Raw genomic sequence first — 27,899 nt, forward strand, 5'->3', positions numbered from 1 at the left:
GAGGAAAGATTCAGTGGGACTCAGACATCGTAGGACACATGCAGTTGAGCGGCTCATGCAGAATTAGTACTGTTAAAGGACCACTGGAGAAGGAGAAGGAGATGGGGAATGATATATTCTTCCTCCCATGAAGGTTACCCTTGGACAAAGATTGGATCAACTCAGCATTTCTTCATCTGGCCTTAAGAGCATCCTTGAAACATTTGCCTGCCTTCTTAAATTCTTCCCCCTTTCCCATCTGCCATTCAGGAATTCACTCATTAGCTTGTTCCATCATTCATCTGTTTTTCAGCAATATTTGCTGAATGACTACTAAGTGCCAGGGACACAAGGAGTTCAGATAAGCATAAGATATATCCCACTAGATGGGCTGCTTGCCTGCCCTCAAACCCTCAGCAAGCAACCCATCTAGTGGAGGAGACACTAATGTCAATCGTGGGAGTTAAGTTCCAAGTGAGCCTAGCCAGGAAGGAAGGGAAGAATGGAGGGAAATGAGGAATTAGCCAAAGGCATGGCAAGCATGGTATAACAACAGGCGAAAGAGCATGATCAAAAGGAAGGAGGCATGAAATGCATAAAGCTCAAGGAACTGTAAGTAGTCCAGTATAATTGGAGGGCAGGCTGCATATGGTCAGGTCAGGAAGGATCTTAATGGCTCTTGTACTCTGCTACTCTGCAAACAACTAAAGAAGGGCTTTAAGCAAAGAGCTGCATAATCATATTGCATTTTGAAAATCTATGGTGATCCTCTTCTGCAAGATCTTTTTTCAAAATTCAGCAGAAGTCTTTTCAGATTAACATCATACCGTTAACCAGATTTCATTTTGTAGATTCTTAGGGGTTTGCAATTCAGTTTGCTTTATATTGGGTGATATCCTCCGCTTTCCTGACTGAACACCCTTCCCCACATTCTCTATGGCAGCCCCTTATCCATCTTCAACAACAACCAAAAACAAACATCATCTCTCCTGTGATTTTTTTCTTCCCCCAAACACAGTCAACTTCTCTTTCCTCCATGCTCCTAGAATACCTTCTATAGAGCATGACTGCACTGATGCATTCCAGTTACTCCTTACAAGTCTCTCTCTTCCTAGCCTCTGGGTCCCATGAAGGCAGAAACTTGCATTCAATTTACATATACTACAAGCTCATTTTCTCATCAGTACTTGATCGAACACTTGCTCTGTGCTGAACACTGTGCTGGACACTGGTTTTTAATACAGTACTACTGAATGAAGGAAAATTTTCTCATGCAGTATATGTAAATGTGTTTGTGATGTATATGTATATGGAAATTAAAAACTGATTTCTTTAAAGCAAAAGTTAATGTCTTCTTCAGTACTCTGAACATGAGAAATTACAAACAACTGATTTTCTTTAAAACTTATTAACTAAGTTACATATTTGGGATCACACCCTATGACAAAGAAGAAAATGTTGAAATGGTCTCGAGCACCAATACCTAAAAATCTAAAATGTTGAGCTGGTAGGGTGGGAACCAAGTTTCTGGGAACCAACATCCAGAAACCCACATTTTTTTAACTACAAAAGAAAGCACCAGGATAGAGGTTTCTATCCAAAGATTGCTACACGACCTTCTGCAGACCAAGTGGAATGTAACTTTTTGCTGTCTTTTCATTCATTCACCAGGTATTTTTTTGTGCCTGTTATCAGCCAGCTCTGTTGTTAACTCTGAGAAAAATGATAGTTGCCATTTTTTAATGAATTTAACACATTTCAACTACCATGTTAAGTGCTTTACGTGTATTAATTCAATAATCCTCACACTAACCCTATTATTTGGGTAAATTGGCCACTTATTTGGGTAAATTACTTAACCTCTCTGTGCCTCAGTTTCTTCATCTATGAAATGGCAATAATAATATATATCGTAGGGTTGTTGAGGAATTAGATGAGTTTACACATGTAAAGTGTGAACTTCGAATAATGCCTGACATATACTATACTTTCAAATATTAACTAAGTGTCACCACCATCACCACCTGGTTGTGAACATGAGAAAACTGAGGATCGGTGAGATTAGAATAAGTTGTCCCAGCTTCTCTCTCTCAGACAGGCAGACAGTGCACACACTGTGGCCTCTTCTTCTTTCCAATTCCTAGAAATCATTTTACAAATACATATAATAACCACACTGGAAAGCAAGAAGGGAAATAGGCCTTTGGTCAACTAGAGATTGTAATGAATGCCCTTAGGACAGAAAATAGATGCAATTCGATTTTTAAAAGAAAACCACAGCTCCCAGGCCTCAGAGGAGGATGCCACTCCCATAAATGCAGGCTCGCTCCGTGAGTGCTCCTGTCTGCAGACGGTGGACACCAGCGTCTGGAGGGATCCAAGGGTGAGCAACAGGGTGACAGTGGGTAGAGTAGCAGTAAGATCAAGCACACATTTTACTCTCTCCTCCTTACCCTTCTTTCCCTTCCTTACCTCCTTGGACCAGGAAGCAATAAAAGAATGTCTGCCTATAAGCCAGGGCAATGGGCATGGAAGTTGGGTGAGAAAGTGGGGCAGTGCCCTTTGTGCCTTTCCATGCCTGAAAGGAACAGGCGACTGGCCATCAGAGTGACCCACCCAGCAGCAGGTTGCGTCCCTCCACACTCTCACTAGACTGTTAGCTTGTTAGCCTCATAGTCTAATGCCCCTTCAAGCAGTTTGCACAAACAGATATGACAGGTGACGTTACAATCAAGAACCACAAAATACTTGAGGAAATTCAATACCACAAAGTGAGGAAACAAACTCAACAAAGAATTGACACTCAATGAGAATGAATACATATAATTACTAGCTTAGGGGAAAGTGTGAGAACATTACAAGCAGTTTAAAAAATTGCTAGAGATAGGGCAAATAAAGATTTCAATAACTGAAATTTTTTTAAGTGGCTAAATAAACTGAATGGCAAGATAAGACAGTTGAATTAGAGATCTGGAAAATAAAACTGAGCAGTGTTCCCAGAAATCAACACAAAGCAATAAAAAGATGAAAAAAGCAAAGTTAAGAGATATAGTGGATATACAGAAAAGTCCCAACGTTATATATAATGAATGCTAGAAATAAAGAATAGATAAAATGGAGAGAAAGCAATATTAAAAAGAGAGAGAGAAGGAAGGAGCAATTTGAAGGAAGGAAAAAACAGTTCAAAAGTACTTCCCAGAATTAAACAATAAAGATATGAACCTCTGGATTGAAAGGGTCCCCAAAACTGGCATGAAAGATAAAAATAAATAAATAAAAACCATCATGTAAAGCACATATCAGTGAAATTTTACACCACCAAAAATAAGGGGAAAATGCTAACATTGTGTAAAGAAATAATCAAGTTCACATTAGAACTGTCATCAACTACATGGGATAAAAGACAATGGTAGGAAGGTTTAAAATTTTAAAGGTAATCGTGTGTGTGTGTGTGTGTGTGTGTGTGTGTGTGTGTGTGTGTTGAAATGGAATTGAACCTTTTTGTAAAGAAGAAATTTTGGTTGCATTTTGTTCAAAACCAGTTGGAAATCTCTTTAGTAGCTACCCTTTAATATTAAGGATACCCTTAAATTAATATTAATATTAAGCTATCTTTAAATATTTAACAGATATTTACGCTGATTATATTAAAGATGTAACTTTTACATTTCTTGAACGATTTTCCTTTTATCAGAATGGAATAGTCATCACTGTCCCTTTAATGCTTTAACCTTAATGATTTTTTAAAAACTATTATATTTCTTTTTACTGAGATTTCTTTTTATTGACATTGTCTAGCATATTTTTTACCACTCTATTTTCAATTTTCTAATATCATTTTTATTTAGCTAAATCTTTTAAACATAAGTTAAATTTAAATCACAGTTTATATTTTTAAAAGTAAGTTTAATCTATTTACATTTGTTCTGATTGCTATTAAGCTAAGACTTATTTCTACATTCATATTTTCTGTTTGTCTTATTGTTTCATTTCTCTCCTTTCTTGCTTCTTGATGGACTTTCTGGAGTTTCTTTATTACCTTTTTTCTTTACTGGTTCTATTTGTCTACAGCTTCTATTTCAACTTAGGGAATACCAGACCTTGCTGGCTGTGATTAAGAATTATGTGTACCTCGCAACTCCATGAATTTCCATTCCATAGGCTTCTTAATTTAGTAAAAACTTTATTTCTACAATAACACCAACATTATACCAAAATCATATGCATATTATCACTCCAAAATAAATGTTTATTGTTTTTTAATAAGAAGAATGGTTATTTTTTATTTTTTATTTTTTTGGCAGTACGTGGGCCTCTCACTGTTGTGGCCTCTCCCGTGGCGGAGCACAGGCTCCAGACGCGCAGGCCCAGCGGCCATGGCTCACAGGCCCAGCCGCTCCACGGCATGTGGGATCTTCCCAGACCGGGGCACGAACCTGTGTCCCCTGCATCAGCAGGTGGACTCTCAACCACTGCGCCACCAGGGAAGCCCCAATTTTTTAATTATTTAAAAACAAGGTGCAATTTTTCATTTTACTATACTCCAATAAAAATTAATTTAAAAAACAATATGTACTCTAAAAGTTTATTGTTAATGCTAAACTTTTAAAATGAATTTTCAGTAGCATTCCCCATAATTTCAGTGCTTAACCTTCTGAAGAATGAACTTCCAAATCCTTTGAGTTTATAAATTAAATGAAAATACTGAGCTATTGGTGAAATTAATTTAACTGTTACTCTTTACTTACTTTATAAAGGGTATCTACAATAACATATAGTGTTATAACAAATATCTGTCTTGATGGTGAAGCTTTAAAAATATTCCCTTTAGTATCAGAAATAAGATATGAATGCCTTCTATTACTGCCGTTATTCAACATTTTCCTAGAAGTTCTAGCTAGTGTAATAAGGCAAGAAAAATTATATAGAGTGCATGAAATGGAAAGAAAGAGATATAATAACACCTATCTGCAGTTGATGTAATGTTCTACATAGATAATCTAACAGAATATCAATTAAAGAAAGGGTTTGACATGACTGGAGGGTATAATACCAACAACCAAAAATAGTAACATTCCTATACACTAGCAATGTTTGATTAGAAATGAAAAAATATTAATTCATTCACAAGAACAGTAAAATTATAAGGTACATACAAATAACTCTAATAAGAGATGTACAAGTCCTAAATAGAGAAATCTCCGAAACCCTTATAAGACCTAAAATATATCCCAAATAAACAAAGACATATTGGTAAGACTCAATATTATAAAAATGACAATTTTCCTCAAATTAGTCAGTAAATACACTGCATTTCCAAACAAAATCTTAAGATTTTCACACGTTAATTCTAAATTTGTATGAAACTATAATGTCCAAGATTAGCCAATTTTAAAGACAAATGGAGAAGGGATGATTAGCACTGTCAGTTACCAAAGAGCATTATAAATACATAGTCATTAATAGGACAAATAAGAACTGATGGACTAGAACAGAGAGCCTAAAAACAAACAATGCATATATAGGAACGTGGCATATAAACAGAAGTGGCATCAGCAGTCAGTGGGCAAAAGATGTACTAGTCACTAAATGAAGCTGGAAACCTATGGAAAAACATATAGGTATATTCATACTTCACATAGTAACACAAAAATAAATTCAAGAAGGATTAGAGCATAAATATGACAAGCATAATTTTAAAATAATACTAGAAAATATAGGGGAATATCTTTATGACCTTCCTGAAAAAAGTCCAAATGACCAATAAACATACTGCCATATCTTCAACAGTCTGGCATTCTACTTATACACTGCCTCTGTCTCAACTCCCTAAAATAAAATGTGGAGTCTGACTGCCTAAGAAGAAAATGAACTCTGTTTAGGTAACAAAATTATTTTTTCTTAGCTGGCTTCCAAAGATCAGGGTATATTCAGGAGTCCCAATTTTTCCCTATAAAATGACTAAAACTGAGAGGTCTGTATGTAGAGAATGTTGCTCTTCTACAAGCTAGGCATCAGTCCTACTGTCTCAGGCACACAAATATTTAATGACAGTTTTCAAAGATAAGGAAGAGCTATAAAATGAATGATAACCAGGTGTTCTCTGTCTTCAGTGAAGGAGATATATGAGGAAACTGAATAGCGTGGCAGCAGAAAGTAACTAGGTTAAGACTCTGGGTTAAGAAAAAAAAATGTCCCTTGACTAGGAAGGTCTGAAATACTATATCGCAAAGGGAGGAAGGCAACATACTCCCTTTTTTCAAATGCTTTGAAAATCAAGTTAACCATTCATCTTGGGAAGAGTGAATAGCTGGTAAATTTAAAGGAGATAAACTCCAGTTCCCTGATTAATCTGACCAAAACCAGAACCACCGATCTAGAAGGACTGAAATGCATACACACACAGAGAACCTTGCTTTCCCGGGAGAAGCTCCAACCCTCTTACCTTTGCTAGAACACAGAGAGGAAGACCACATATGCAGTCTGTTCTGCCCCTGGGCGATGATCTGTACCATCCCCTCCACAGAGCCAGGGAGAAACCTCTGACCTTTTGTAGGAGGTGCTGATCACACTCTCTCACACACACACACACACACACACACACACACACACACACATCCTGTTGCCCCACCATATGGCCCATGAATCATTCACAAAGCTTCTGAATCAATTATTCATCCAAACCGAAGACCAAACACTTTGCTAATTGTCTAGGAAGGAGGGGTGAAGGGGGAAGGGAGACTGACGGAAGGAAAAGGAATCTAAGCCAATCTGACAATTGGCAGTATTAATACTTTATTTATTTTAAAGAAAAAACAACAACAACAAAGCACAAAGAGAAAGAAAATAGCTTCCTCTAAGTTAACTGGATAACTAATATGGGATATGAGCTGAAAGAGAAGAGGCCCTCCCCCCAGAGTCCTGATCAAAGCACTCCACCCCATGGGACCCCATTCTCCACGGCCTGCATTTTTACTCCTGCTGCGTGGGCTGAGGATGAGAAAACACACCAGGGCAGACTATGAAACTGGAGTTCAAGGCTTCAGCTGGGTCCATGTTTCCCTCCCCACCCTCCCCACTCAGCTCCATGGGCAGATACCAACAGACCCTTGCTTTTCACCTCCTTATTCATCCCGCCTTTGTTGGGCATTTATTATGAGTCTGAGAAAACCCAAGTCACCCTAGGGAAGAAGGAAGCAGTACATGTCCCATCCGCAATCTCAATGCAGAGACAAGAGGGCCACAGGAATAACGAAAGAGGAAACACAGCACCTGCTGATGAAGTGAAAATGCAGCTAAGTGCTTAGGGAGCCTGGAGAAGGGGGTCTATCTTGCTGAGGAGTCAGGTCTTGAGCTGGTTCCCACAGAACATCATGGCACAGATTATTAAAAGGCACGCAGGATATAAACAAAGCAGGGTGACAGCAAGTGAAGGAATACAGAAGGAAGCTTTGAGATGAGAAAGGCACCTCCGAGTCTGGCCCTGCTGGGATGAAGGAGCCTTCAGTGACAGTAATGACACAAGAGGGGCAATGGGCACGAGGCAAGGAGGAGATTCAGCTGACGGGTGTCCGGGATGCAATGCTAAAGAGTTTCTTTTCTTCTTTTCCATTCCAAAGAGGAAAGAAAAGTTTGTCAAAAGGTCCTGATCAGGAGACAGGTATACAGAAAGAAATGATTCAATTGCACATGTGATGACAGAGGAGAGCTGGGGCAAACCTGTGGCTAGAAGTCAAGTTACGATGGCCTTGCAGGGCAGGGACTCATTGATGACAATCTCAATGAGGGGAGAGATGACAGAAACAGGCAGGAGGAAAATAAGGTCTTGGGTTGATGAAGACATCAAACGTAACAGAAATGTCTACATGACGGCAAGGCTAATAAAACCCAAATAAATTCTCAAACTTGTAAGTTCCTTAAAGATCATTTAAAGGAATGGTCCTAAAATGTGGGTCACAGGCTCCTTTGATAAAAGCTATGGACCATTTTCCTGGGGGAAAATGCTCATATATATTAACTTATTCAATGATTTTAGGTGATGCAAGACTCCCTAAAGCCCATCCATCCAAACTTCCCAGGCTGCAGCTGGGGTTGTGGCTCTGAAGGGTCTGATGGTGCCTGGAGCAGATCCTAGTATTCCTGACACGCGTCAAGGTCGTTTCCTTGTAACCACACAGACTACTGACACCACTGACAGAAATGGTGATGTTGGAAAAGGTATCATTTTGTAGGAAAGAATTTAATCAAAGAGAAAAATCAAGGAGGTAGAAAAAAATAAATAAAAACTGTGCTGTGAGAAGTTACCTTTCTGGAATGTCTCTGAACTCAGTTAAAAAAAAAAATCACCCTTTTTTCAAATCCCTTGATGTTTGTTTTTGTTTTTAATACACAATTAAATTTGGAGGAGATGTGCCCTTCAAAAATCATCAAACAGGCTCTCCTTCCTCCCTCCTTTCACATAAATACAGGGAAGACAGTCTCAGCTTACCCCATTGGGAAATGGGTCTGCCCTCAAAGAGCAGACCATGAGTGAAATAAAGCCTGAGTCGCTGTCCTTGCTGTGACAAATTCGTTTTCAAATGTCCATCTAAGCCCAGGATTTGCATTCCAGAAATGATGACCTGTGCGAGTTTATTCCCAGGAAATTCTAAGGGTTGGGTCCTCCTGGCAAAGACAAAACCAAACCGGTCAGGGTTGGGGGCTGAGGACGCCACTGAGGTGGAGAGAAGGAAAGAGACATCGCTTTGTAGCAGTTTACAGGAAGGCAGGGAAACCCACCCCTAGAACAAGCTATGGTAATATTATAAACCAATGTTACATCAATAAAAAATAAATTCTTTAAAAAAGAAAAGAAAAGGCTTTTAAATCCTTTTAACAAAATCCCTGATAAAGAAAAACAGCTACTAAGAGAACACAACTGTCATGCTGTTTGCATTCAAGAGTTCTCCTTAGGATAATACATGATATGGTGGATACAGATGAAAGTATAGATGCAGATGTACTTTGACACAACGTCAGGCAAGGATATACATGACACATCGGCAGGCACACATATGGGCAGATCATAAGCCAGAAGCCTGTGCCTATCTTCTTCAAAAGCTGTACAATTTGATTCTTATTCTTCTCTTCTCTTCCATTTCACCTTTCCAGCCCAGCAGTGCCCAGGAGCACCATCAAACTTTAATGGGCTCCCTCCTCTGCAGCACCACAGCCTGAATACAGATAAACTGCATAAGGGGCCTCCATGATTCCTCCTGCTGATGCGCGGAAGTCAGGAGGAAGGTAGACAGGAAAAGACGGCAGCAGCAAGGAAGGTACCAGACACTCTCACATATGTCATTGCATTTAATCTCCTCAACACTTCTGGAAGGCTAGTACTGCTCTCTTTGTAGAGCAGACGATTAAGACTCAGGATGGTTACAAACTAGCCCTACCGTCATACCAAAAGTAAGGACAGGTACTAGGAACGGATCAGTTTGGATATGGACGGGCTTTCCACTACAACAAACAATTTCTCACTGGCACTGACTCAGTTTGACAGTCAAATTGTCAGTGATACAGTAAGTCTTAAAAATCAACTATAGGGCTTCCCTGGTGGCGCAGTGGTTGAGAGTCCGCCTGCCGATGCAGGGGACACGGGTTCGTGCCCCGGTCCAGGAAGATCCCACATGCCGTGGAGCGGCTGGGCCCGTGAGCCATGGCCGCTGAGCCTGCGCGTCCCGAGCCTGTGCTCCGCAACGGGAGAGGCCACAACAGTGAGAGGCCCGCGTACCACAAGAAAAAAAAAAAAATCAACTATAAACTCAGCATCAAGTTTAGTGCTGTTATGTGTATTCATGCTTACAGCCTGCAAAGGAGTGGGGGAAGTGATAGGGAATAAAACAAAACAGATAAAACGTAGTAACTCCACCATAAGACTTAATAATTTGGTTGACAATTATAAGAAACTGATTATAAGATTCCGATCAATACAGAAAAAAATAAGGAAAAGAAACATGAAAAAGAATAAGGTCTAACGAATAGCAAATACTGCATAACTGAAAGCAGATAAATCATTTATTATAATAAATGTTAATGTTTTGTGTTCTTTCAAAAGGGGAAAACTCAGCTGTATAATCAGAAAGCAACACACACACAAAAAAAACAGAACTATCATGAGATACTGACTCCAATTTACTTGTTGTAGTCATGCATAGTTCACTAGTAAACATCTGACTTCTCAACCTTCTTTGTGCAAACTAAGGATAGAAAAGACATTAGTAAACTAAGAAGCTGGTTTTCCCTCTGACACTGGCTCCCTGATCCTCTGTCCTACTGGCCACAGAGTTTGGAGTTTGACAGATGTTAACCAGCAGTGATATCCAGGCCAACATGGACATTTTATAAATAACCTCAGCTGGCTGACTACCACTGGGAAAACAACACAAAAATCAAATAAAATGAAATAAACTACCTGCTTCTCATCCTTACCTTCAAAGCCTGGTCAAAAGAGGTGGCAACACGTGTTCAAGGGCTGCTGACACCGGCTTCTAGTACAGGTGCCAACAGTAGCATTAGAGCAAAATGAAACCAAATTCCCAATGACCTTCCATCTCCTCCTGATTTAACTCTATCACTGACCCTCTTACTACTCACAGCTATGCTGCGTACACAGTAAGTACTTAATAAAAGGTGGGTAGACAGAGAGATGGAAAGCTGAATGGACAGAACAGATTTATTTGCAAACTCTCCTCCTGATCAAATGGTTTGAGCACAAATTAAAACTATCTGTATACAGATGCTATCTCTGTATCAGACTGACACTCCTTGAGAGCAGATATCTTATTACTTATCTTTTTCGTCCAAATACTTAGTAAAATGTTTTATACATGCGTAGGAAATATTGCTTGAATCAACAGGTATTACTAATAATCAGAAGAAAACATTTATTATATACCACTATCTGTCCAACAATTTACATACATTTTCTTTTTTAACCTTCATATAGACAATGAAGAGGTCACTACCTGTCCTCCAAAATTGATGCTCACCTTTCCACAGTGTAGCGTTGTTGCTAGGAAGCAGCTGCCCAGTTAGAGATTAGATCTCCTAGTCTCCTAGGACCAGTCACGTGGCTGGTCCTTGCCAATGAGGTGTTAGTAGATATTATGTGTGTCTCTTCCATGCCAATGAATGTAAAAAGTGACTGTGCCTTCTTCACACTCTTTCTGTTTCTATTGAGATGTAAACCATGAGAACCTGGAAGATGGCAGAGCCACCAGACAGGAGGAGACTGGGTCTCTAAATCACCAAGTGAGTGAAAGCCAAGAACACACTGACCTATTGAAGGAGACGAGATAAATCTATTGTGCTAACCCACCGAAATATAGGGGGTTGTTTCTTAGAGCAAGTAGTGGTACTCAATCTAGCACATAAATCTTGCAACAGAGGTATTTTAGACTTAAAAAACAACAACAAGAAGAATCCAACAGGCTAAATAACTTGCCCAAAGTCACATCCGAATGGCAAAGCTGAAGTTCAAATTCAGGTCTACCTAAACCTAAAGTCCTTAGTCTTTTCACTAAGGTATGATTTGATGTTGATAATGGATGGGCACACATCTGCGAAACAACCACTTCTCCCCACTACCAAGTGCAGTAGAGGCAACACCAGGCTAAGCTTCCTTATTCCTCCCTAAGCCTGGATTGATGGTAAGTTCCATGAGGGAATGGACCGTAACAGTTATATTACTGATATAGTGAGCATCCAATATAGTGCATGGCATTCAAATATTTACTTAATAAATAACGCATGATGGTTTGTCAGATGGATGAGTGCATGGATAGGTGCATAGGTGGATGGGTAGGTGGGTGGGTGGATGGATGGATGGGTGGATGGATAAGTGGATGGGTAGACAAGTATATGGATGGATGGATGGATGGATGGATGGATGGATGGGGAAGAAGTATTACTAGGAGAAATCTGGTGAAAAAAGGACTAACGATCTCTTTCCCCCCATCCCACATCCTCTTGCAGCAAGAACCAAGGATGCTGAGAGTCCTTATATATACCATTATACCTTCTTTCCCTCTTCAGTTCCCCACAAAGTCTCTCTCAGCCTTGCTATGAATCCATAAATTTTCATTGGTGAATTTCAGGGAACAGATTTAAAGAGCTAACACTGTGCTCCTTTATCAAGCAGTAATCAAATCAAGATCTATAGTCAACCTGAAAACCCTTGAGCAAAAAGACATTTTCTTTTAGGACAGTAATACAAGGTGTATATACACACAGGGTCAAGAAAAGACGGGCAAGCAACCCCCAAAAAAGACTTAACTATCCAAGTTACCTTGGATCAACGGTGAAAGACAAAGAACCCAAAGGCTAACTATGGAATACCTCATCTTGGATACAGATCTGGGTATCACTGGCCCAACTTACATCTTTCCCTTCTAGCCACTCCTAGAGGCTGAACCACCTGACCACACTGTGCTGAGCTGCCTTATGTACAGATACACATACATATGTGTTCTACTCCAATCAAACCATTTCGTTCATGAGTGCACGCACTGGGTCTAACTTCCACTTCTACTTCCCCTCCATATCTATACCGCCAGACTGAATACAAGAAATTATAAGCCTGACCAAAATCGAGTGTTAGCTATAGGCAAGTAACCTCCCAACCAGAGACAAGAGTACTAGGCATACACTAGAGTTCAAGCTCTCAAAGCCCTCTCTGGGCCTCAGCCCCTTCGTCTGTAACAATGGGTCACACTGGGTCAGCCATTCTTACCCTTTCAAGAGTGAGGCTCCTTTTTTAATGTCAAGAGTCCAAGACCCACTTGACCCTCCCAGAGGAGTTGTTTCGTTAATATAGCCCCATGACAACTCTGTCAGACAGATGTTATTATCCATCACCACCTCCCCTTTTTTATAGAGATGAAGACATTGAGACCTACAGAAGCTGGATCATCTGCCCACAACCACAGAGCTAGGAAACAGCAGAGCAGAAACAGAGCCTACAGAGCCCAAACTGTTAACCGCTATGCTATACTGACTAAATGAGAAAAACAATGCCACCATTTCTTCAAGAATGCTTCTACATCTGTTTATATCTAATAAATGACAATGGCACCCACACACATTTTAGAAAAATGATACTGTGGTACATATTTGTGGGAAACACTATTCAGGAAACAGCCAATGCTAGGTGCGGCCATGGAGCCTCACGCCCACGGCAATAATGCCAGGGGTCTCTTAAGGTGTATTCTTAAGGTATATTCCTGCTTTAACTTCCTACCTGTGGTCCTAAAATTTGAATTCCTGGGTGACTTCAAGGTGCTTAGCTTTAGCTTGGTTTCAGATCAGTCACAGCTGGGGGGGAGTTGAAGTACTCATGGAAATTTCTCCTCCTTTATTTTCAGTAGTAGCTGTTCAAACTTTGAGCTATCAGATTCCCAGTAGGGAGAACCCTCCTCATATATGGATTTGTTTGCTGGAGAAGAGGGGTTGAACGTCCGACTCACTCTACAGACAGAGCCCTAAGAAGGCGTCTGTCAGAACTAGCGACACATACAGACACACACACACAAATACACCACCTTCTATGGCACGTGTCCTCAACTCACCCAGTCTTTTATTTTGAACCAGGGTGAAAAATGAAAACAGAGAAAGGTTAGGGAGAGTAAGAAGAGAACAAAGCAAGAGCAGGGAGGAGGAAGCTGGCTGCACTCATGTGAAGAGAGGATGTGAATTTAAGTACTCAGTGGGAAAGCCTGGGGTAAGCAGTGAACACCTCCCATCGCTAGCACCGGAGCCCAGCTGTGAAGCCTCCATCCGGGTGACCTGTCTCTAAAACAGAGAACACAACATTCACTCAGAAAAGGAACCGGGAGGGAGGCCTCTATTTCCTTTTTCCAAATGAGAAGTGGGAAGAGGGTGAATTACAGAGCACTTTGAGCTCCCCTCAGAAGGGGCCCCTAAATCACAAAATGGTATATTTATCGTGGTTATTAACCAGAGTTCAACCTGGATCCAGATTCAGCATCATGATGTGTCATGGGCTTAGAAAGCAGGAAAAAGAAACATCCCATAAAGAAGCATGTGGGCTGGCTTGATCTTTTGACTATTGTTCTATCAGAAAAACAAAAATCATAATAATCATACAGCAGTGTTCTCAGAAAAGCATTTTTAAAATAATTTCTCTGCTGAATATCAAAAATAAAAGCCCCCACACTCATCAATTCTTACCCATTATTTGAATCAGTAGGAGGTGCTCAGAGTGTGAACCCAGAAGACAGGACTATGTCTTTACTCTGGGCAGGGCTAACAGATTTTTAGCATAGGATGGGCTAGAGTATAAGGTCTAGAGACTGGGTTTTGGTACAGTTCCAACAGGTTAAACAAAATTATAGTTGAGGGCCAGTGTTGGAAGGAGGAGGCAAGAGGAGGGAGGGAGGGACTCTTCGAAAACATTAATTCTATCCTAATTCTGAGCAGACTTGGAATCATTCCGGGAAGTTCTATTTTCTCAGCGAACATCACCCATCCCCAGTCATTTTCTGCAGCTATGTCTACTTCTCTGCTTCAAACCAGTCAATGGCTTCCCACTGAACACCCTTGGTGATGCCAATGAGACCCTGAATGATGTGGCTCCTCCCCCTCTCCAACTCCCCTCAGGTTACTGTCGCCTCAGACACTACGCGTTGGGCTCCACTGGCCCTTCTGTTTCCCAGAGCTGCCAGGCCCTCTCCCACCTCCAGCCCTTTACACTGGCCCTACCCTCCACCTAAACCCTCCTCGTCCCGCCCCCTTCCCTCTCGTTGTCTTTTCCTAGCCAAAGGCTACTCCATCTCCAGGTTTCAACATTAACATCAACTTCTTGACCTCCTTCCCCTCAGATTAGGTTAGAGTCCCAATCTCAAACCCTCCCGGCACTGTTAACACTTCTCCTTTGCAGCACTTTATACACCATTGCAGTTCAATTTAATTTACTATCTGTCTTCTCTGCTAGACAGCAAGCTCTAAGACAACAGAAACTCTATCTCCATCCAGGGCTGTACCCCTTATAGTCAGCACGATGTTTGGAACATAAGAGGTCCTCAACTAATACTGGCTGCCTCTAGCCTTCCGTCTCCCTTGTCTTCTCCTGGCTCCTCCTGTGTCTTTCCCCATGATTCAAAGTTTCAGATATGGGGGCTAGGGGTGCTTAGCTCTGAGTGGGCCGGGGCCAGGACATACATCATTCTGGTCATCACCCCTCACCCACAGTTTTGATTAAGTCTCAACAGCAAAGATACCCCAAACCAGTTCTGTTTCAGCTGCAGCTCTCCATGGCCACTCATGTGGTCCTAGACTAAGGAACGACTCCTCAAGGACCCTCCTGGCCCTACAGGGTTGATGGGGGAGGAGGTGAGATGCATGGAACCGCCCACAGTGACGTACATCATGAGACTTCACCGCAAATGTCATCTGAAGTGTGAAGCAGCCACACCTGTCACTCTGCCTCCCAGTCACTGTCCCAGAGTTTGAGGCCAGGGAGAAAAGCCATGACCTTGAGCTCCTCTCCTAAGCATTCTGTCACCAAGGCCCAGGCTCCTGACAGAATAGTGGCAGCCGAGACGGAAGGAAATGAAAGACAAGGGGAAGGACATCAGAACTCAGCCTTTCCTGTCAACTCTCCTCAGAGCGAGGACGAGAGTTCTGTGCACAATCCTTCTGATGGGACATTCCTCCTTGGGGGGAAAAGGGCATCCTCTTCAGCCTTCCTTTGTAGCACTGTAGCAGTGCCTTCTGACTTGTGTTTGTGTGAAGCGGGAGGCCAGAAGATGAAGACAAAGACACGGAATATTAAAAAAATAAAAGTAAGAATATGGAAAAATGTAATATTTTCATTGTTGATAAGGCTAAAAATGAAGGCCTTTGTTTCCGCTTTTACTTGGAATTTCTTTGCTGTTGTTGATAATAACCATAGAAGGATTTGACTCGTTCTGATAAAATTAGATACTTCTAAGAGGAAATGAGATATATCTCACGTTCAGTCTGGAGTACTTCTGCCTTGAAGCAAAATGACAACTAATGGGAAATTTTAAATCAGCCACAGCCTTGGAATTTGCAGTAAGTTGCGGTGAAACTTGTCTTTGTAGTCGCAACTTTTATGGAGGTCAATGCCTATTCTGAATGAGCTACAGAACTACAGTATTTTGAATATTTTTAAACCTCTTTTTCAAAAGGCACTCAACGTGCTTTATGTGTATTTTAACATTTATCTTCATTATATCACTGACCTGGGTGGCAAAGTATTTCTGCTCACTGATTTCGTATTTTGCTTTATTGTCTTCCCAAACACTTTTGCTGAGGCGGCTGTGCTGTACAGTAGACATCACACGGGCTTTAGAACTGCTGATAATACGATGAAAATGCCGATCCCTCCCCTTAGTCAGTGTTTGGCCCTGAGCACGTGACAGCCTCTTTGAGTTCTGAATTCCTCATCCGCAAATCGGAGATAATATTTGCCTTGATTTATGTTTCTCTACTTAAAATGATATATGCAAGGGCTGACAAATAGTGTATGAAGGCTTCCACATTTAAAATAAGACATGTGAGCTCCTGGTAAAATGCGAGCCATCATCACCGGCATCAGCATCGTCGTTACTGTATTTGTTTGTCACAAGACCTGGTGAGGCAGCTCGTGCAGGTGCTACCTTCATCTCATAAATGACGTTTCATGAGGAAAGCTGAGATGGTTTAGGTATCACCCAGGATCACACTGAGGTATCAGAAAGAGAATGCATATTAGCGTCAGGACCAGGACTCAGGGCCCCTGAAATCATTTAGTCCACTAAACTAAACTATGTTTCCATATAAGTTGCGTGTGTGTGTGTGACTGCCGGGGAGCATAGCGCATAACTGCGACCAAGTCCTGGATTTGGAGTTAACAAACCAGTATCCAAGTCCCCGCTCACCACGTTCCAGCTCTAAGACCCTGGACACGTGGCTTAGCCACTTGGGTCTCAGTTTTCTCTTCTGGGAGAAATAATAAATACAGAAAGTGGGACAAACTTATCATTCCCCCAGGTCTAAAATTTGTTGGTTAAGTTTTAGCAACCTCAGACTTAAGCTTCCTTTATATGTTCTCCTTAAGCCCCGCACACCCTCTTTTTCCTTTCAGCATCTGCACTGCTTCCTGTCTTAACCACTCTGCACTCCTCACACCTGCTATTTTCTGACTTCAGGGAATCATACATTGAATAGTACTGCTGCATTTCGCATTTCACACTGAACTGTGGACTATATTTACAGTACAGACAGAAGTGCACAAAAGCTCTATCCAAAGGAGGAAACGTGTATCACCCACAGAATGGAAATGTAAACACTCCCTTTAATTCTCAAGTCTCCCTTGTAAATTTAGAGAATGAACATTTATGCTATAGCCATCTCTGCTTTGCAATCCTGCCTTGGAATTTTCACCCCTGCTGCGCTCTTCCACACACAGTCGTGCACATGCCTAAGATTGTATGCACTTAACAGCCTTCCAACGGCAGCTCCAGGCCCAGGGCGGTGGTCTGGCTTAGAAAGCATCTGGCCATCATTTCTTTCCCTTTGTTACCCTGAATGAATATAAAGCCAGAAAAATACTCTGAAACCAAACCACCCGGGGGGTCTGGACCTTCCTCCACTTGCTCTGGCTTTCCTTCCCCCTTGTTGACACCAAGACCAATTCAGGCCCCCACTCAGTTCTCTCCAGTTTGAGCTTCTATCAGTCAATGGAGGCGACAAGAAGCAATGTTTCAGGAAAGAGAAACCATCCCAACAGCAATGTCTTACACCCAGAACACAGTAAGTAGTCAATAAATACCTGCAGAATGAATCATCGATGACTCTCAATACAGAAAAAGGATAGAGTACCTATGTAAGAAGAAATGATCTCCCACCCAAGGAGCAACCCCAGCTCAACTGCCTGTCAACTACTACCTGGGACTCTCATCTGGGGTCTCCCTGAAAGAACTGGGTTTATCATTAGCACAGAGTGAAGAAGAGACCTCCAAGCTCCACATTTTGCCTTCTGCCTACCTCTCCCCTGAATCCAAATTCCATATCCTAACTCTATCTTTTCCATCATGCACCCATCTGGAGGGAAATGGAATTAAAAGAGAACTAATGTTCTGACAAATGGAGATGCTGCAAGTAGCAGCTGTGTTCCCCCAAAGTGAAGCTAGAAATGAACGAGGAGCTTGTGAGGAGGTGGAGGTCTTTCAGACAAGCAGCCACCAACTCTGCTGGGAGAGAGCACTTGAGAAGCAGGCGGAGCTTAAGGACTAGCGAAGCACCCCCACGGCAGCATGAAGGTACAGAAGACCTGGTCTCCTTCTACTGACTCGGGTCTTCTGAGTAGCTCCCAGCCCCCCCATATCACCTCACTCAGCCTCAGTTTCCCCGTCTCTGAAAGGACAAGCTCCAATGTCTCCTCCCTCTACCCAGCCTTTCCCTGCTCCCCACCTTCCTGCTTCGCCCACTTAGAGCAGAGAGGATGAGTAAAAGCCAGGTCTGTAAAATCTCACCAGGCTCACTGGCACGGAGATGCTATATAAATACCAAGCGTTATCATACTATTACCACAGAGATTTAAATTGGGCTGGGGGCCCCGGGGCTGCGTTCGCAACACCTCCCGCACATTCTCAGCACTGGAGAGACGGTGCTGGAGAAGGAAAACTGTGCTTTCCTCGATCTTTAGCTGCTCGGGAAACTCGTGTATTAGGGCAGCCTCCTTACAGAAACCCTCTAAAAATACCTACCGATGTATATTTAGCTCCAGATACCGTCCTCCTACCAACAGGCTCTGCTTGTGCCACTGGTGAGAAGCTGGGGACATCCAATAGCAGCTCCCAGCTCTTCTGCAGCATCTCCTCAGGCTCTTCTCCTCCCCGTCCCCTCTTCCCTTCATCCTTCTTTTCCCTGCTGGGTGATGCACCTCCTCCCAAACTGCAACTAAGGGTATAGCTATGGCTTCCCTCTCCTTTCCATGCCCTTTGCTCAGCGTTAATTCCAGGATGACAAAGACCTGTGCAGCATCCAGCACTGAGTTAGAACTAATCATTCCACCCCTGCTCAATGCCTTCAGTGGCTCCCCACTGCCTTCTGGCTACGGTACAAGCTCCTCCTCACGGCCTCGGCTGGCCCCTGCTGACCTCTCTGCGAGCATCGCTCACTGTTCCACTGGCCAACTCTCCAGAAGCATCCTGCGTGCTCTCTCTCAGCTTCAAGGATTTGTATGTAGCATTCTTTCTCCCAGAAAAGCTCTTCTCCTTCCTTGTCTAAGTCCTAACAGCCTACCTCTCACATCCCAGTTTCAATGTTACTTCCTCCAGGAAGTTTGCCCCAGTCCCCAGAGCTAGGTTGGATGCCCTTCTTCTGGGTTTTCACGACATGCGGCCTCCTGGTGGGGACACTCAGCCCTGCCTCACCCACATCTAGCACAGTGCCTGGCACATTGTGGGTCGTCAACAATGTCCCTTGAAGGACTTGAAGGAAGACAATGTCCCTTCAAGGACTTGAAGGAAGACAGAGGGACAGGTGATCACCTGGGCCCTGGGGTGATGGTCTTGGTAGAGGAAGGAGGCAGAGCCCCAGGCTCAGATACACTTGCCCACTCTTCAGAGTTTGTACCCATGTTCTTGCAGTTAAGAAAATAGTCAAAACAGGTCATCTCCCCCAGAAAAGCTGGCAAAACTGATAGTAAAGCATGTTCTGAACAATAGGTATAGATATAGATAAAGATATAGATATAGATACAGATACAGATATAGATAGAAATGCAGTCTTTGCAATATAGCTCAATCGATGGAAGCTTTCATTACATGGCAAATGCCAGGTGAGGCATTCTTCTGCTTCTTTCTCCATACGCCTCCCCCAACCCACAGCCACCTCTAGGAAGTTGGGTCTTCAATATTCAGCCCTGACCCCAACCCTGCACCCAACACCCAGGAAGCAATTCCCAAAAGGTAACACTGCGAACCTAGTAAATAGGCCCAAATGATATGAAGCCCAATATTTTACTCACCTAGAGGCTGAGTTCCCAGCTTTCATTTCTCTAATAAAGTGATCAGGATGTGAGCAGCCAGGCTGACTCATAGCTACATGAGAGAGATGTGGGTACTGCCTGGCTCAGCCGGACCAAGAGGCAGGACTGGGAATAGGCAACCCCTCCACACTGCCAGCCCCAGGCTGCCCCCAGCACTCTCCTTTGTATCCTATCGGTGACAAGACAATCTGGGATGGAACAAGTGATTCCATTCTACTAGCATTTATTAAGTACCTACTCTGGTCAGGCACAGACAGGAATAGGGTTCAAAGACACAGTCCTGGCCCTCACTTCCCTGTTCCTACCCATGGGTTAAGAGTACCTTTGAGTTCTCATCCTCCGCTATCATTGTCCATCTAGTCCAGGGACTATGACTTATTATTATTTTATTTATTTATTTATTTTGCGGTATGCGGGCCTCTCACTGTTGTGGCCTCTCCCGTTGCGGAGCACAGGCTCCAGACGCGCAGGCTCAGCGGCCATGGCTCACGGGCCCAGCCGCTCCGCGGCATGTGGGATCCTCCCGGACCAGGGCACGAACCCGTGTCCCCTGCATCGGCAGGCAGACTCTCAACCACTGTGCCACCAGGGAAGCCCTATGACTTATTATTAAGACTAATATATAATAACGACTTCGAGTAATTTAGAATTCTCCAGATGGCCTAACAAATGGTTAGAAATAGCATCTCTTGAATTGTTACCAGTACAAGAGAGATTCCAAGTTATGTAAGGTAAGAATTTGTTAAAAGAATAGCAAATTCCACTGTCTTTTAGAAGAAATGAGAATACATTAACCTTGGTGTTTCTCAGTCCCAGAATTTGCTTGAGTATTCAACAATACACGTTTTGTTGAATAAATGAAGGGATGGATGGGTGAATGAATGAATGAACAGGCCAATTAATGAAACAAGCTGGAACTTCGGGTTCAGTTTTTATGTATTAAACCATGAGAGTTAAGTAACGTGCTTTCTTAACCACAGAGCAGGGAGTTGATTGTATTCCAAGCCCACAGAGAGAAGTCTTAGGATGGACACATGGGGCTCTGGTCCTCTTCAAGGTGAAGCCTCAGCTCTGGGTCAGGGACATCTGCCTGATTATGCCACTTCCTGAGCCCATTCCACATTGCTTCAAGGGGGCCAAAGGAACATGCAATCACAGAGCTACAGAACCACAGAGCCTGTGAGGTTGTGAGGTCACTGATGGTGTGGGGAAATGAGCATTGAAGAAGGAACTTGGATCCAGAAGATACAGGCTCAAGTCCCAGCTCTAGTACCTCCTAGTATATCACATACCTTCTCTAAACCTCGGTTTCTTCATCTATAAAACAGGGATAACAAGATCCCATTTTGGGGATTATGAGGATTAGATGAATAATGTACATAAATTAACCTTCTGAACCATGGAACTCCCTCAGCTTACAGACCTAAGGATTCTAAAGGTTAGAAGGTCGAGAGTACAGGCAGAATGTGGTGGCCCAGGTCTCCCAATCTCTGAGCAAAAGGCAGTGATGGAAGGTCTCTGGCTGAGCCAGCTGTCTGGCACCTCAGGGCCCCACCCCTCCACCTCCCATCACACACTGAGAGCTGAGAAGTTGTACGGCCTCAGCCTGAGGCGGTGTCCTGCTCTAGTACCTGTCACTCCTCCTGTGCGCCGGTGGCGGATGTGAGGTGACACCTGGAGCTGAGGTAAGAAGTCAGAGCAGCCAGCACGGGCTGCTGCAGGGGCAGGTGTCAGGAAGCCTAGAGGAGGGGTTGCACCGGGCAGAGGTAAAACACCAGGCTTGGGTCAAAGGGCACAGTTCCAACTCCTGTATCTGCTGTCAAGGAGCTGGTGGTCTTGGACTGAGCACTTAACCTCTCTGAGTACTGGATGACTCCTATCTAAAGCCTGATCTGCCTGCTTCCCTGGGCTGGTATTACAACATATTCACTGCATCTAAGACCCCAACAGTTTTAAGATGCCCCGTGGTTTTATTTACTACGATGAAAGACAAATGCTGTCAATTAAACTATATCATGCCATGATTGTAGGACACGGGCTGATTTTAGAGATGCTCCAGCAGGAGAAATATGCATTTTAGAAGCCAAGCAATGTGGTAGATGAAAGCATCGTGTGAACAGAAGACAACATCTGATTACCCATTCCTGCGGGGTAGAACCGCAACCCTGAGCTCGGATCTCAAGAGTGCCAAGCCCTCTCCCTGGAGAGAAAGAATGAGTAGGTGCAGGAAGAACAGGGGCAAAGTCCTATTGGTTCAGAAGGACAGCAGTCACCTTTCAGCAAAGTTTGAAGAGCCACTAAGCATGGGAGATGCCCGGGCTGGGGGGAGAGAGAGCAGAGAGAACAAGTGACTTGGCCAAGGGCTCAGCACCTGCGCGCACTCGTGTGCACCCCACACACGCAGGTGAGGACACAGAGGGCCTTCTTGGCCATGCTGACAAAGGACTCTGCAAATCTGCCCCTTCAACCACCTGGCAACCCTCATTTGAAGGCAGTGCTTATGGCTCCCACCAGCCTTCTCTCGTCCCATCAAATGGCTGGCCCATTTCCTCTACCTTCCCTCACCCATTCTAGTTCCCAGGCCCCACCCCAGAAAGGCAGATTCTCCTTTAGAAGTACTTCAACCTATCAAATGTCTCTTAAAATGTGACATCCAAAAGATGTACATTGAGTATCTTTAATAATTATTTATAATAGCCAAAACCAGAAAGCAACCTAAGTCTCAGATAAGTGCAAACATGGAGAAGTAAGCTCGGTACATCTATTTAACAAACTGCTGATCAGTCCTTACAGATTTTTACCAAAATATGGAGTAATATGTACTATGCCCATACTATACTGAGAAAAGGTAGCGCAATTACAGGCATTGAAAGGAGAGCTTAGCGTTAGAGGGGATGGAAGGAAAGACCACAAAATAATCAGGAATTTTTCTTAATCAGTGACTGTTTTTTTTCTTTTGATTTTTCTGTATTTTCCAAATTTTCCTTAATGAACATAGAATAGTTTAAAATAAAAATAAATAGACTAGACGAGAAATTTCAAATGGCCTCTGACACGCATAGGCCTCAATGAGACCAAGAATTCACGCAATTATAGCATATAGTCCATATACGTTACAGTCCTCTTCTTTTAGACAGAATCATATTTCTAAAATGACTCAGACTCATTCAGGCCTTTTACTGTACACATCTTCCTTGACTTACAATGAGGTTACACCCTGGTAAAGCCATCATAAGCTGGAAACATTTAATACACCTAACCTAGTGAACATCACAGCTGAGCCGAGTTACCTTCAACGTTCTTAGAACACTTGCATTAGCCTACGGTTAGGCAAAATCACCTAACACAAAGCTTATTTTTTAAGAAAGTGTTGAATATCTCATGTTATTTAAATACTATACTGAAAGTGAAAACGCAATGGTTGTATGGGTATACAATGGTTGTCAGTGTATCGGTTGTTTATCCTCGTGACCTCAGGGCTGACTGGGAGCTGTAGTTGCTGCTGCTTAGCACCACAAGAGAGTATCATACTGCCTATCGCTAGCCCAGGAAGAGATCAAAATTCAGAATTCGAAGTACAGTTTCTACTGAACGCGCATTGCTTTCACATCATCGGAAAGTCAAAACATCATACGTCAAACCATCGTAAGTTGGGGATTACCTGTAGAGTATATATTATTTATTTTAGGGACATTTAAAACATCACCCAATTATTAGCAGAAGTCAAAAGATAACAATTGTCGGTGATGATGTGGAGAAAAAGGAACCCTTGCGCGTTGTTGGGGGAATCGTAAATTGGCGCAGCCACTATGGAAAACTGTATGGAACTTCCTCAAAAGAATTAAACATAGAACTACCATATAATCCAGGAATTTCACTTCTGGATATATATCCAAGACAATGAAATCATTATCTTGAAGAGATAGCTACAATCCCATGTCCCTTGCAGCATTAGTCACAATAGCCAGATATGGACACAACCTAAATTTCCATCGATGAGTGAATGGATAAAGAAACCGTGATACAGGTACACACACACACAGAGGAATATTATTCAGCCTTTGAAAAGAAGTAAATCCTGCCCTTTGCAACATGGATGAACATGAAGGATATTATGTGAAGTGAAATAGAGAAAGACAAATGCTGCATGATCTCAATTCTATGTGAGGTCTAATTTTTTTAAAAGCTGAAGTCATAGTAACAGAGGAAGGAATGGTGGTTACCGGGGGCTGGGAGTAGGGGAAAAGGGAAGATACTGATCAAAGGGTACAAACTTTCAGCTACAGATGAATAAGTTCTGGAGAACTAGTATTCACCATGGTGACTATAGTAAATAATAATGTATAACATCCTTGAAGTTTGCTAAAAGTGTAGATGTCAAGTGTTCTCACCACCAAAATACAACAAAAAAAGTAACTATGAGAGGTGACGGATGTATTAATTAGCTCGATGGCAGTAATCATTTTACAATGTATACATATATCCAATCATCACATTGTACACCGTAAATATATACAATTTTTATTTTTCAATCATACTTCAGTTAAGGTGGGGAGAAAACCCCACAAAACATCATCCAGGTGTACTGCAGTCTTGGACCATGTACTTCTGAAACACTATGCAGAAGGTGTAACTTTATACACTAAATCACATTTTAAATGCAGTTGTAGAATTTTCTTTTAGAAAAATAACCTTCAGAAAATCCTTCTGTAAGGCAACAGACGTTTTTAAACATAAAGAGTCATCTCCGTCTACTTATCTGTTCCCTATATTAAAGGGTTCGATGCTTGGGAGCTTCCATTTATACATTCTAGTCAATTGCCCCTTCAACTTTTTCCCCTTCACTTAATCACAGTTGACATGAAGGTTAAACATATGAGGATTATGTCTATTGCAGAAGACATAATGAAGAGATGCAAATAGTCTCAAACTCACTCTTGTCAGATTTTACCTACGCCCACTCCTCTGGCTCTTCCCTGGGTGTGGGGTGGGGGGTGAAGGTCCTCTTTGCTCCCCTCTGCCTTTGGTCAATCATAATGGTAGCTCCTATCTCCCCACTCCTCACTTTTCTACTCCACTCTCATCTTGTCCTCACGGGTTTGAACAACTGGGCAGCCCGGTAAGGGAATTTCCATGCCACACCCCTTGCTGCCACACCCACACAGGACCCACCTGGCCTGGACTACTCCCCTCCCCTGCAGGTACCAAGAGCAACCTGATACAAAGACACACAAGAAGCCACAGAAGCCCAGGGAGGCAACGCCCATCAACACCAGTCCCAAGGTCCATTGCATATGCTGCCAACAGCGCTGGATCAACCCCAGTATAGGTATACGATATTCATTTACAAAAGAATGACTATCGGATATTTAACTAAATGTACTGCCATCATATATGCTGCTCATGACACAACGCAGTATTACTATGTTAATTTCCAAAGGGATGCGTTGTCAGACATTTTCGTGTGATTCAGTTTTACACCTCCTCGTATAATAAATATGTATAAATCTGTAAATCATAAAGAATTCTGTTGTCAGGACACGAGTCTCAATTATCAGTTCAAAAAATATACTTCGAGTCTTTTCCAACCTCCAGAAGAAAACTGCACCTAATGGCATCTTCTGGCCCATTTTGGGTGGGGGGTGCCGCTTGCTGTAGTGAAAAGACTCACTTGGAAACGTCTCTGCATCCCTAGCCAAACACAGAATGGGAAACCAGAAGCAGCAGCGGCCAGACCTTGGGTCCACGGCCTCTGCCGAATGCCACGTGCGTCTCCAGAGTCCTTGCACCCCCCTGCAGGTGGCTCATCTATGGCTCAGCCCCGTGGGAATCTCACCCTTGAACTTCTTCCTCCACCGAATTCTGCCTTCCCACCCCCAGGTTCCTCGCACCAGCCGCTTCTTCCCCCCACAGGCCCCTCCACACACAAAGACGAGACAGGAAGAGGACTCACCCACTGAGGACCACGATGAAGTCCATGACATTCCAGCCATTGCGGAGGTACGAGCCCTTATGGAAGATGAACCCCAGGGCTACGATTTTGATCCCAGCTTCAAAGCAAAAGATCCCGATGAAATACGGTTCTGTCTTCTCCTGTGGGATGAAGAACAGAGGTGCTGGTGAGAGGAGGACTGTGCTTCATGAGACACAGGCCAAGGCACCCCTGGCTAGCTATCCTCTCTGCTCTGACATTTCCTCTCTCCTACAGGACACCTGGACGTCTGCACTGAGCCAGCCCCAGGTACAGGTGAGGGTGCTGCGGGACTCACGGAGAGCACAAGAGCAAGGGAAGCCAGCTGCAGAAATGGATGGACGTGGGTCTCATGCCCAGGACCGGCCATCCTCCCACGACAATGGCCAACGGTGCTGGCTTTGCCCTGAAGGGGTCAGCTTTCCCACTGCTGGCCTTCACTTACGTTGGAAGCTTAAGAGTTCTTTCTCATCCATGGGTTATCAGGCTGGAGCCACCTACCCGTACCTTTGGATTTCAGGCATTTTGTTTGCCCTCTTTAGAGGGAATACTTTAGACACATGGATGATTTCTTTATAGAGAATACGGACAAACGTTTAGGAAGTTCGGAACAGTGAATGCACATACGCTTTGAGCATCCTTCATGCTCTCTCCTTTACTCTCCCTCTTCCTCTCACTCCCAAAGTCCCTCAGAAAGAGGAGAGAAGTGTGTGTGGACCCCGTGTCCTCCCTTTCTCCTTGCCTGGCTTCCATGCAGTGTATACACAGAACTTCCTGGGAGCAGGAATTTCAAAGGTCAGTCCTCTTGTCTTTATGTATCCCAATGGGACTTGTTACCAACTTGTCCCTCGGCAAAGAACAAACTCACAGAACTGTACAGAAGGGAAGGGAGCCAGGTGAAGAAGCAAAGGAGAAGGGACCCAGGCAAGAGGAAGAACAGGGGGAAAGAAAGATGAGAAGGAAGGAGGCACCTACCAGTCTGCGGGACATTGGGGTCTTGTCATCCTCAGGAAGATGCTGCTCCAGGGCCAAGACGATGCAGTTGGCAATGATGGTGGCCAAGATCATGTACTCAAACGGCGTGGGAAAGGAGGAGTTAAGAAACAGATTCACCGAAGAGAGAGGGACACAGCCGCCAAGATGGCTGTGTACATCAATACACAAACTTTATCAAGCCACACTGTGCGCAGTCTGCATGACTGATGTGAGCAAACAGGCAGGTAGGACAGTGGAGGGTCCTCAGCATGTGGAACTGTAAGCATTTCTGATTAGGCTCTGAACACAAAGTATCTTCTCAAGAAAAGAAAGAGTGTAGCCAATAAATAATATATTAGACATACGGGAGACGCTCCAGATACTTAGTGAATTCAGTGACATATCCAGGAATTAACCAGGACTAAAAAGGGAAGTGGGACGAAGGGAGGAAGAAACACTGATGCTGTTGCAGGCTCCCCGCTCTTCTCAGTCTTCAAACCACTGGACTGTATAATGATGCTTCAGCAAGGATCCAGCTGTGGCTGTTCGTTGCTGCCTCGGGGAATCACGTCTGTAGTGCCCTCTTCTAGAACCTCTGCTCGAATGAATAGAAGAAGAGCCCTTGGAAAAGGAACAATTCTCTCCATGAGCTCCCTTTTCTTTTAATACCCAATTCAGGAAAATCTATAATGGGGCCAGGAGAAACTGGCTTTGTCCCACCTTACTTTCTCCTAAGCGTCTACATCTATAAGAAACAGACAGACAAATCATTAGTCTGCATTCAGGGCAGCAAAGTCGGGGCCTCTAGGAATCAAACTACAAAAGAATGGATAATGAATTCAGGCTTCGTTTTCTGTTGCATTTTTCTGAAGACAGGTGAGTGGGCTCCCTGCGACTTTTTGAAAAACAGGACTA

The 27,899-nt window shown here is 43.2% G+C and overlaps 1 protein-coding gene across 1 annotated transcript in view; it reads right to left on the bottom strand.

Annotated features, from left to right (window-relative positions):
- Positions 1–27,899, bottom strand: part of CACNA1E (calcium voltage-gated channel subunit alpha1 E) — a gene marked incomplete at its 5' end in the record, with an annotated part of 365,198 nt that overhangs the window by 242,010 nt on the left and 95,289 nt on the right. Inside the window, 2 exons of the mRNA XM_079916590.1 lie at positions 25,992–26,131; positions 26,985–27,090. Coding sequence (XP_079772716.1) covers positions 25,992–26,131; positions 26,985–27,090 — 246 coding nt within the window. The remainder of the gene's footprint in view (positions 1–25,991; positions 26,132–26,984; positions 27,091–27,899) is intronic.

Source organism: Stenella coeruleoalba, assembly GCF_951394435.1.
Source record: "Stenella coeruleoalba genome assembly, chromosome: 1".
Taxonomy (NCBI): Eukaryota; Metazoa; Chordata; class Mammalia; order Artiodactyla; family Delphinidae; genus Stenella; species Stenella coeruleoalba.